Below are 11,838 nucleotides of genomic sequence, written 5' to 3' on the forward strand. Positions count from 1 at the left end.
CAGCTTCTCTAGCCATTCGTTTGTTGATGGGCACTTAGGTTGTTTCCAACTCCTTGCTATTGTGAACAAAGCTGCAATAAACATGGGTGTGCATCCATTCTTTTCAATGTTAACCATAGTTTGTTATGATACACACAGTCAAATGCCTTTGCATAGTCAATAAAAGACACACAGATATTCTTCTGGTATCCTCTGCTTTCAGTCAGGATTTATCTGACATCTGCAATGATAGCCCTGGTGCCACAACCTCTGCTAAATCCAGTTTGAACTTCTAGTAGTTCCCTATCTATCCATTTTGATCTTCAGCAACATTTAGTTGTCATGTGACATTAATGATATTGTTTGAAAATTTGCACATTCTGTTGGATCACTTTTCTTGGGAATGAAAAATTTGCACTATGAAAATTGCATTTGGGTTTTGATAAGCCAAAACAAAGGGAAATGATGCCAAATTAAAAGAGATGAACAGATTTTTTAAGAGCCAGATGAAGGAGACAAAGCAAAAATTTATAATTAAATATTCAAAGAGCAGGAGTCAGAATAAAGAGAGAAGAACTTGTTGAACATATCTCAAGCTGAAAGAACTGAAAATAAATTCAAGCCCCAAGCTGCAGTACTGAGAGATGCCATGGGCAAAATCTTGAATGGTCAGGGAGCATCAAAAGAAGATGGAAGGAATACACAGTCACCGCATCAAAAAGAATTGATCAACACAGAAAAACTTCAGAAAGTACCATATGAACAAGAGCTAATAGTAATAGAGAAGGTGAAGGTATGTTGAAGCAATTGTCAAAAACCCAACAAGGCCTCAGGAACAGATGAGATATCAGGCATTACTTGGAAAAGGGGCAGCCAGAGTGCTCCTTGAAAACAAGGATGGCAAAGTTTCATCTCACATGTTTTGAAGATGTCGTAAGGAGAGGCTGTTCTTTGGGAAAAATATCATTCTTAGTACTGTAGAGTAATGATGTCACTCTGGAGACTAAGGTGTGCCCGGTACAGGCCATGATCTTTGCAATCATTTGTTATGCGTCAGAGAGCTGGACATTGACTAGGGATGATTGAAGAATTGATGCATTTGAGCTGTGATTATTGGAGAAGAGTATTGAATGTGCCATGGACTGCTAAGAAAACGAACAGATTCATCCTAGAGAGGGCTGCTCTTTGGATGCAAGGATTCTGAAGCTCCATCTGACATACTTTGGACATGTTGCAAGGAGGAACCAGTCCTTGGAGAAGAACGTCATGCTTGGGAGGGTGGAGGGACAGTGCAGGAGAGGAAAGGCCCTCAATGAGGTAGATTGATTTAGTGACTGGGGTAATTGAGGTAGGTGTGTTGGAGACAGTGAAATAGACACAGAATAGATCAGGGTTTAGGGCTATTGTACATAGGGTATCTATGAATCACAGACAACTCAATGACACATAACAACAACAACATCATTTGTAGAAAGGTGGAGGATGAGCAAAAGAGAGGAAGGCCCCTAACAAGATGGCTTGACACAGTGACTGTAACAATGGACTCAAGTGTATCAGAGATGGTGTAGATGGTGCAGGATAAGTCAGGACTCGGATCTGTTGTTCCTAAGGTTGCTAGGAGTTGTACATGACTTGATGATTCCTAACAGCAGCAGCATATACAAACTCATTCATGCTATTTTTCAAACTATAGCACAGCTCACATTTCCACTTCTCTAATTCTGGCTGTCAAAAGTCTTATTTGAAAGCTAACCGTTCCATAACGTTATTCTTGTGGTAGCATAAAATTTTCACCATCAAATACCTCCAGTCCTTCTTGGGGTGGGGATTTTAATGGTTTAGGAATGAAGACAGTTTCCCCCTGAAACTGCCTCTGTGTGTCTCTGGACAAGTTAGGTCATTATGAAATAATTTGGTACCCAGTTCGGAACTTGCTTGCAGGAAGTGGAGCCACTATATTGCCCCAGTGAATGACTTATTTTTTAATATCTTGGTATAATGAGAAAAGAAAAAAAATTCTTTCCAGCCTTCTTTTAGAGGTTTATACTGACTAGCAATGAAATGTTCTATTTCTGACATTTGCCTCACACATTAATTTAGTGGGAAGGATATAGATGAAACGAAATTAACTGTGGATTGATAATAATTGAAACTGCATGATGAGCACAAAAGAAGGTTCATTATTTATTCTATGTTCGTATTTGTTTGAAATTTTCCCCAATAATGTCTTGGATTTTTTAATCAGGTAAGATTGACATTGCCTTTGAAGGCAGCTGTATTACCTCTGCTTGTTTTTATGTGCTGTCAAGTCACCTGTGAGTCATAGAAACCCTATGTATAACTCTGAAGCCATCCCTGTCCTGAGCCAGTCTCACTGACTCCGACACACCTACCCCCATTGCCCAAGTTACATTATCAATCCGTCTCATCCAGGATCTTTCTCTCCTGTGTTGTCCCGCAACCTTTTCTAGCATGATATCTTTCTCCAGGGATCAGTCCCTCCTGGCCACATGCCCAAAGTATGTGAGACAGAGCTTTAAAATCCTAGCCTCCAAGGAGTAACTTGGTTTGACTCTCTCCAACATAGACCTATTTGTTTTCTTTGTGGTCCATGGTATGTTCAAGACACTTTTCCAGCACCACAACTTGAAGACATTGATTCTTTTTCTGTTATCCTTCGTTTGTCCAGCTCTTTGATGCATTGGAAGTAATTGTGATGTTCATAGCCTGGATCAGGGCACCTTAGTCTCTAGACTTGTAAGACTGCTTCTCACAGCAGACCTTCCCAGAGCAATTTGTCTTTTGGTTTCCTGACTGCTGGTGCCAAGAGCGCTGATTGTGGAGCTGAGCAAGCTGTATTTATTAACTACCTCCAATATCTTCTCCAACTATCATGGTGCTGCCAATTGGCCCAGTCATGGGAATCTGTGTTCTTGATGCTGAGCTTCAATTCATATCAAAGACTATAGTTCTTGACCTTCTGCAGCAAATGAAAAGACCAAAACAGTTGTCTGAAGAGACTCTGAATATTGCACTAGAGCACCGAAAAGCCAAAGCAAAGAGAAGAAATCTGAAGAGAAGACATCAAAAGGCATCTCGGGAATACAAAGTATTATAATGAAATGTGCAAGAGCTAGAGTCAGAAAATCAAAAGGGCTAAAACTCACTTGACATTTCTTAAACTGAAGGAACTAAAGAAATTTAAGCAGCAAGTTGCTATACTTAAGGTTGCTACTACTTATTAACTGAGTGAATTTGGGAAGTTGACTCAACTTCTCTGAATATACTTGTGTTACTTGTGAAGCAGAAACAGTGGTTTAGAGGATTCTTAAAAGGATTAAAATAACACACTCACACACACACACATACTCACACACACATACACACATATGCACTGCAACAGCTAAGTTCTGACATATCCAGTACATGGAAACAAGCCAAGTAGGGTAGGTCATATTTATATATTCTTTGATCAAAATTTTCAGTAATGGTTACTGGACTCGATTCCACTCTTAAAGTCTCATGTCAACTATTACTGAATATTGCCATTACTTAATCATGGCCATTAAGCCAGTTCTTTATATTTTAGTTATCTAGTGCTATTAGGGAGCTCTGGTGACCTAATGGGAAGGAACTGCGCTGTAATCCCAAGGACACATGGTTCGAATCCACCAGCTGTTCTGTGGGAGAAAGAACAATTTCCTCTGTTGCCATTAGCTGCCTCTGAAAACCCGTAGGGTCAGTTATGGGTCGGTTTGTTGACACATAACAACAATAGGGCCATAACACACTAATACCATAACAAATATCACAGTTGGGTGACATTAATAAGCAAAAATTTATTTTCTCAAAATTGAGAGTTAGCTGTCCAAATTCAGGGTTGCAGCTCCAGGAGATCTTCTATCTACCCTGAGGGAAGGTCACTGCTGTCTCTTTTCAGCTTCTGTTCTGATGTTCTGTGGGAATTATGTGAAACATATATTCCTACCCTTCAGTTATACTTGGTTGCTTATTTACTCTGTCAACTCTCCCCCTGCCTTTTAACCCCATACTAGTTTATTCACAAAGTTCCTATACATTGTTTTTCACACATTGTTTTTCTATTACCTTCACTCCACCCTCCACCTATCAAATTGTATGACCCTATGATTACACCTGCCCCTCTTCACCCCTCTGTTCCTACCCTATCCCCTCCTCTTGGATCCTCATACTTATTCTACAATAATGGTTTTATACAGAATTTGTCCATATCGAATTTAGTTCACTTAGCATAATGCTTTCCAGTCCCTCCCAAGTTAAGTAGTGATTTACAAAATCATTGGTCCTGTGTGCTTTGTGGTATTCCATTGTATGAATGTACCATAATTTCTCAATCCATTCAATTGTGGTTTGACATCTGGGCTATTTCCATGTTCTTGGGATGGTGAGTAATGCTGCTATGAACTTGGTGTTCAAGCCTCTGCTTGTGCCTCAGTTCTCATTTTTTCAGGGTATATTCCAAGCAGTGGAATAGCTGGGTTATATGGAATTTCTATGTTCAGCTTTTTGAGAAAGGGCCAAATTGCCTTCCAGAGTAGTTGTATCATTTTACAATCCCACCAACAATATATAAGAGTTCTTATCTTGCCACATCCTCTCCAACATTTGTAACTTGCTGTCCTGTTAAACTTTGCCACTGCTACTGGAATGAGATGATATGTCATTGTGGGTTTGACTTTCATTCTCTCTTATTGGCCTGTGAGTTTGAGCATTTCTTCCTGTGTCTGTTGGTCATCTAGATATTTCCTCTGTGAAAGTTGTTTCCATGTCTTTTGCCCACTTTGTTTTCAATCTCTTTCTTGTGGAGGTCCTGTTCTGTCTACTCTTTTACATCACAAAAGACATTGATTTAAAACCACTCTGTACAAATACTGATTCATTAAAATAACAAAGACAACCTGTTACCAAATGAAATTATAGTCATTAATGTGGGAGTCAGGATTTATAACGCATGTTTTATGGGGATAAAGTTCTATCATAACATCTCAATAAGATGCTTTGTAACACATGTGAATGACCTGATTCATCTTAAATATAGTAACATGGGAGGAGCTACTGTCATAACACATCAGAATGAGCAGCAGTGTGAAACTCAGAGATTATTTTTAATACTTTATGGATCTAGAGACTAATTTCCTACTTCATCTTTTGTTCGAAAAGCAAAACATTAAATGTCATACTATCCCTTTAAGGATCACATCATGTTCTTACGTGTTTTTGTGTAAATTCATGTTATCCCAGGGAGGAGGTGATTTGTGAGGCAAAGAACAGGATCAATTTAAAAACATCTCAGAAGATTGTCTGTCCTGTTCTTTCAAGTTGTGTGTGGGTGCAGCCTTCATAACCTAGGAGAATAAATAACATTGGCAATTGCCAAATTGGGAGACATATTAGTTGACTGATAACTGCACTATAAATGAACCTCGAAGTGGGTGGTGTTCCTCTAGATCTGAGGGTGAGGGTGTGGTATTTTTTAGTTAAAAACTTGGGGTGGGAATCTTGTGAGGAAATTTTCATTTTTTTTAGGTTTCAGTTCTTATAGTCTTTTAAGGTTAAATTTCACTTCTCAGAATATTGGAATTGACGTGGAGTCAGGGTTTAGTTTTGCTTTTCAGTTAGAACAAAATAGATCCATATAGATCCTCTTTATTTAAGATCTATAGAATACACAATTCTCAGAAAGTCACATTAATGTTTGGATTGGTGTCAATTATCTAATATAGATCAAATGATAAAGATTACATGAATGTGTATTACTAGAAGGGTTTCTGACCATCACATCTGTAATAAAAGTGTCATTTTAACTAGCAGAGAAAAAAAATAGGAATCTTGGGAGATTATCTCAGCTGAATAATTGCCTTAATGTCCTACAAAGTTATTACTTAAATTTATATATTTCTCCCAGATGTGTGTGTGTGTGAGTATGTTTTGCATTTGCTGGCCCAGCCCATGGGAGAATCTTTCTCACTTTGTTCCATGCATCCTTTGACTACCCCACCCTACATTAGCCTTTCAATGTCAAAACAAAATGGGCTGGACCATGGCATTTTCATGTAAATGTTATGCAGCTTAATATTTGAATGGCTTAGAGAGAGAGCACATTCTTCCTCCTCTCTGCTCTCAGCAGCTGTTATACTCACTGACTGGAGCAAGCGTCTACAGGTAAGTCAGTCTCTTGTCTGAACTTCTGTTTGTTTGTGTGTAATCAATGTCTCATTTCACTCCTTGGCTTGATTAAAAAACCCTGTAGATGATATTTTCCATGATCTGCCTAGGTCTTGTTAAGTGCAGTAAAAAGTTTTATTTCAGACCACATATTAAAGGGGCTTTGATGTTATGGAGTGCTAAATGGACTTTAATTTTCAGTTTGCATTCATTTTTTAATGAATTATGATACTAAAACTGAGGGACATTTCCACTTTTCTATCCTCAGAGAGGCATCACCACTGAGTTAGAAGTGCAGCTCTCAATGGTCTACACCATCAGAGCACCTATATGTGAGGAGTAAGTGGAAGTCTAGTTCAGCAAGTTTGCAGATTATAACCAACATTTGAGGTGATAATTTTAAAAGTTTATGTCTTCTGCTAACCTAAACCAGGAAGCTCTGGTGGCCTAGTAGTAAGAAACTGTGCTGCAATCCCAAAGGCACTTGTTTAGAATCTACTAGCTGTTCTGCGGGAGGAGGGGATGGGCTATCTCCTCGCATGTGATTGACTGCCTCTGAAAATCCCCTGGAGGGTCAGCTATGGAGCAATGCTGACTCAATGATACTCAACAACAACAATCCAAACAAGTAACGGGGTTGTCTTTGCCTTCCTAACAGTTTAAGTTGGAGTCAGAAAATGGAGAGACTCCTTTGTGTTTACAGTGGACAGGACACTGTTTTTAGGTGCACTTGGGTTATAAGGCTGGCTCAACCATTTGCAAGCTCTTGAGAAATTACTTGCAATAGATTTTTTTTCTGGCTAAAGCCTATTGCATAAAATTGTTAGGAGCATTAAATCAGATTATATCTAATTGGGCTGTTGAGATTTTCAATGAGCTACACAAACAGAAGCTATAATTTCTATCTATGCTGGGTAACTATAAACCTAACCTACTCTTTCAAAATCCTTACCTTTGCAAAACTGTGGTCAATATTATCTTGAATAGATTCTACACACTTTGTATGACATAAAACATCCCAGCACAGATACGTTTTGGTTATTATGGTTACTAAGGTGTTCGCTGTTTGATTAGGGAATATTTACATGTCTTCATTCTTGCATTGTCTGTACAAGTTGTGTGTGTGTGTGTGTGTGTGTGTGTGTGTGTGTGTGTGCGCGCGCATGTGCATGTGTGTGTGTGATTCAGTTTCCAATTATTGACAGTCACTGACTGTTTTGAAAGAGAAGTGGAACAGTCTAACCTGAAGTCCTGAAATTCTCCCAAATTAAACATTCCTGGTAGAGGCTAAAATGTTTAAATGAGACTTTTAGATAATTGTGTTGGTACATGGGCACCATAATTCCTGGTAAGCTCTTCTTGAGCTTGAGGTAGTATATTCTGACTTAAGTTTATCCCCTGAGTCTTGGAGATATGGGTTGTGGTTAAAACACATGATTTGTCTAGCTAGAGAATCTTGTATTTAAAGCACCAGGTTAAAAGCTTTAAGTTGAATTATATTTCTAGAAGTAAAAATGCTGTTTCATGCCAATAGGACGTTCTGTTTAAAGAAAGCATAAGCTCCTGAAAGAAACCCTAACTGCTCTTTACGTTTAAAACGTATTTTGCCTCCAAATTTATCAGTTTTTCTTTAAATATCAACCTTATAAATATAGCTAAAATTGGATTTTAGTGGGGAGTAAATATAGCTTTTAGGATGTGTGTACATCAGTATGCCCTCCACCATCCTGTTCCCATATCCTCTCTAAAAGAGCAAAGTAAATGTGGCTTCATTTCAACTTGTATAAAAATGTTTGCTTAAAACAACCTCTCTGGAATGTAAAATGTCAAGTTGTTGAACTTTTCCTCTCCATTTTTTTTTCCTTTTCCTTAAGGAGAATGGTATTGAACACTTGGGTTCCGAGAACCTTCCACAGTCAAGGTCTGTCTGAATATTTGTTTGTACATGCATATTCATTTAATCATTAAGATAATTATCTGGATCTAATCTTCCAAAATATTTCTTCTGGTTTTTTTCAGGGAACATTCCACACTACCACTACCTGGACACATTTCATCCACAGATACTACTGTAACCTCGAGTGGTGAGTGGGCTTGGAGAAGACAGGAAAATAACTTAAAGAACAAACTCATTACTTTCAAGTTCATTCTGACTCATAGTGACATATAGGACACACTAGAACTACTCCACAGGGCTTCCAAGGCTGAAATAATTTCCACAAGGGGATTATTTCTCCCATGGAGAAGTTTATGTATTCAAATCACCAAAGTTTTGGGCAGCCATTAAGCATTTTAAACCCAGCTCTACCAGACTCTTTTTTTTTTTAATAAATTCCTTAAGTTCTTTCTTTTCTGTAAAGGATGCTATTTCTCCTTCATATTTGATGGGTACAGGATCCTTAGTTGACAATCTACCTGACTCTTGATTTAAAAAAACCCAACCAAACCCAACCAGAATGCTGCTACTGTGATGAAAAGCCTGATGCTGTATAACTTGTTGAGATGTGTGCAAATGAGAAAAACACAGGCAAATGCTCCTTTTGCATAGTATTCACACTATTGGTTTTCTTCCTGTTGACAGATTCCAGCTCAGAAGTTTTGAATATGGCTTCAGGTGACCTCGACAGTAGATCACTTTGTAAGAAGGAACAAGATGGCCTGTCGGATTCTACAACGATAGAGACTCAAGGTAAGCTGTTTAGGGGTTCGAGAATAGTATAGGGCAAGACATGAGGGAAGCCTTTAACTGATGGAGTAATATCTTCAGAAGCTCAGTATAAAATACATTTTTAGTCTGGAGAAAGAAGTCTAAGGGATAACCATGGCTTTTATGTTTGAAGATGTTTCCAGGTTTTCTCCGCGCCCCCCCCCCCAAATGCTTAGCTATATTACTGATTAATTCTAGGTTTTGGGAATTTATTAAGGAGTTGATCCTGTAACTGTACCGTACTGTTTTTGTTGCTATTGCCATCGAGAAGAATATGACTCATAGCAACCCTATGAACAATGTTCTCTGAGCCTTGCCCAGTCCTGAGCCAACCTCACCATCTCAGACACACCTCACCCCTTGCCACAGCCACTGTGTCATTCCATTGCAGGGGCTGTTTGCAACTATTCATCCTTTTTTAGTGTCCTATATATGTATCCCCTATATAAATTACACTATAGATTAATATGTGGCTTTAAAATCCTGAAGGATTCATTAATTTTAGGATGAATATTCTTTAAATGACACAGCAACCTTTTGTCTATTTGCTGTACTGAACAACTTGGAGTTGCTGTGATGATGAACACTATTCCTTAGCCATGTCAAATATCATAATAATTAACCATTATGTACAGTGTTTGTATGAGCTTCCAGATTGATTCATGCTGAGAAACAGGAGCAGCATCCACTTCCTAAACTAGCTGCCTCTGGAAACTCTACAAACTCTCCAAACTCTCTAAATGTAAAGAAATTATGTTAGTTATAGAAGAGAGTTCAGATCTTTTGTGCAAAGCTGACTCCAAGTCATATCAATTTGATGACAATTAACCACTGCTAAATGAGACTAGTGCTGTTATAACTGGAGGAACACTCTTCCACTTTGTACATCACTCTTTGTCAATGTGCTGTATGAAGTAACCTGGTTTTGCTGTGATGCTGAACCTTGTGCCATTGGGGTATCAAATACCATAATGGTTTTCCATTATAGACAGTGTTTGGTGGAGCTCCCATGTGTCAAACAGGTTTGGAAGCAGGAGTGGCATCCAATTCTTAAACCACATGTCTCTGGAAACCCTATGAACTTGGAGAAATGCCAATAGTTATGGAAAGGCGTTAGGTTTTTTGTTCACAGAGTGGCTATGAGTCATGCTCGACTTGACAGCAATCAACAGCAACAATAACAACAATGGTTCATTATGGTGAAGGTTAATTTGACACCATTGAATCTCTAGCAAAGGGGAAACCCTGGTGAGAACGTTCTTTGAAAGGCTTGGCTTTAAATGAAAGTGTGGTGACTTGAACCCACTAGCACTCTGTGGGAGAAAGATGTTGCAGTCTGCTATAAAAATTGACAACCTTGAGTGCTCGCTTCAGCGCATATACTAAAATTGGAACGATGCAGAGAAGATTAGCATGGCCCCTGCGCAAGGATGACATGTAAATTCGTAAAGTGGTCTATATTTTTAACTCAGCATAATATATAATTGCTAGAAAAATATAAGAATTTTCACAAAATTAAAAAACAACCTCGAGAGCCTTATGAGGCCATTTTACTTTGTCCTACAGTGTTGTTCTGAGTTGGAATCAACTTGACAGCAGTTGATTTCTTTTGGGAATCAAATTCCTATATGAAGAAATGCTTTCATGTTGATGTTCTTAATAGCTTAGATGTGTATGTTTGCTTGTCTATCATTAGTTCTTTTGGGTACAGTGCTTGTCTATCAGATATGGAGCTCCCAAGTTATGAAGGATTGGCCACCCACTTCTGAAATAACAGGCTTTTAAAAACCTTGTGAACAATAGAGCACACTTAGATATAGCACTGGAGACTGAGCTTTCATATTGGGATACTAAAAAATGAGGATATGAGATGGATTGATGCAGTGACTGTGGCAAGGGGTCAAGTGTGTCTGAGATGGTGAAGTTGGCTACAGATAGAGTAAGGTTCAAAGCCCCTTAGTCAAGGGGTGCTATGAGTCATATTCTACTCAATGGCACGTAACAACAACCACAACAACAGTATAGCACAGCTATAGGATCAACTGCTTAGTAAATTCTCAAACCCTAATTCATCAGGTCATACTATCAGATCAATTACAGAAGTGAACAATTGGATGGTTTGTAGATCCTTTTCTGCTTCTTGACCCTGAAAACAGTGTCATTTTCTTGACCACTCCCAGTTTGATGTCTCTCTAGTTTACACTAAGGGAAGAATAGACTTCCATTCTGAACCCCTCAAATAGATTCACCTCACCTCATTGCTGTTAAGTTGTAACTTACACACAGCTAACCTTCCAGCAGGTGTCCAAGACTGCAAATTGTACAGGAAAAAGACAGTCTTTCTCCCTCATAGTGGCTGGTGGATTTGAACCCTCAGAGAGCAGCCGCATTTAAGTTAGCAGTTCAACTCCCTGCAGCCCATGCTACCAGAGTTACCCCAAAATAAGTTGGCCAAGAAAATATATTCATTCTATTATTTGCATAGAACATTTACATTTCATCTATAAGTACCAAACTAGTGAAGGTGAAAAATTACAGAATTAGAATTCATTCTGTAGGTTAATTGAAGAATACATTTATGCTCCACTCACACTGCTAGGGAACTGAAAAACAAAATGCTAAAGTTAAACCCAAAACTCACTGTTTTCAAGTCCATTCCAACTTGTAACAAACCCAACAAAATTTCTAACATTGAAAATCTTTGTGGTAGCAGATAGCCTCACCTTTGTCCTCAGAGAAGCTGTGGATTCAAACCTAAATCCTCAAACCTTTCGATAAATAATTCAATGCTTAATCCATTGTACAACCATGTGTCCTTAAAAATTACCGTGAGATACCATTTTTCACCTCTCAGACAGACAAATACATACATGTTTCATTGTACTCTGTGTTCGTGGAATCAGGAGGAAAAGAAATTCTCTTCCATTACCGTTGTAGACTACATTAGT

The 11,838-nt window shown here is 38.5% G+C and overlaps 1 protein-coding gene across 1 annotated transcript in view; it reads left to right on the plus strand.

Annotated features, from left to right (window-relative positions):
• Positions 1-11,838, plus strand: part of LOC102870330 (myosin-3-like) — a 154,129-nt gene that overhangs the window by 99,189 nt on the left and 43,102 nt on the right. The window contains exons 20-22 of the mRNA XM_006897220.1: positions 8,058-8,104; positions 8,203-8,267; positions 8,765-8,872. Coding sequence (XP_006897282.1) covers positions 8,058-8,104; positions 8,203-8,267; positions 8,765-8,872 — 220 coding nt within the window. The remainder of the gene's footprint in view (positions 1-8,057; positions 8,105-8,202; positions 8,268-8,764; positions 8,873-11,838) is intronic.

Source organism: Elephantulus edwardii, unplaced genomic scaffold (assembly GCF_000299155.1).
Source record: "Elephantulus edwardii isolate Elephantulus edwardi_28Jun2011 unplaced genomic scaffold, EleEdw1.0 scaffold00206, whole genome shotgun sequence".
Classification (NCBI taxonomy): domain Eukaryota; kingdom Metazoa; phylum Chordata; class Mammalia; order Macroscelidea; family Macroscelididae; genus Elephantulus; species Elephantulus edwardii.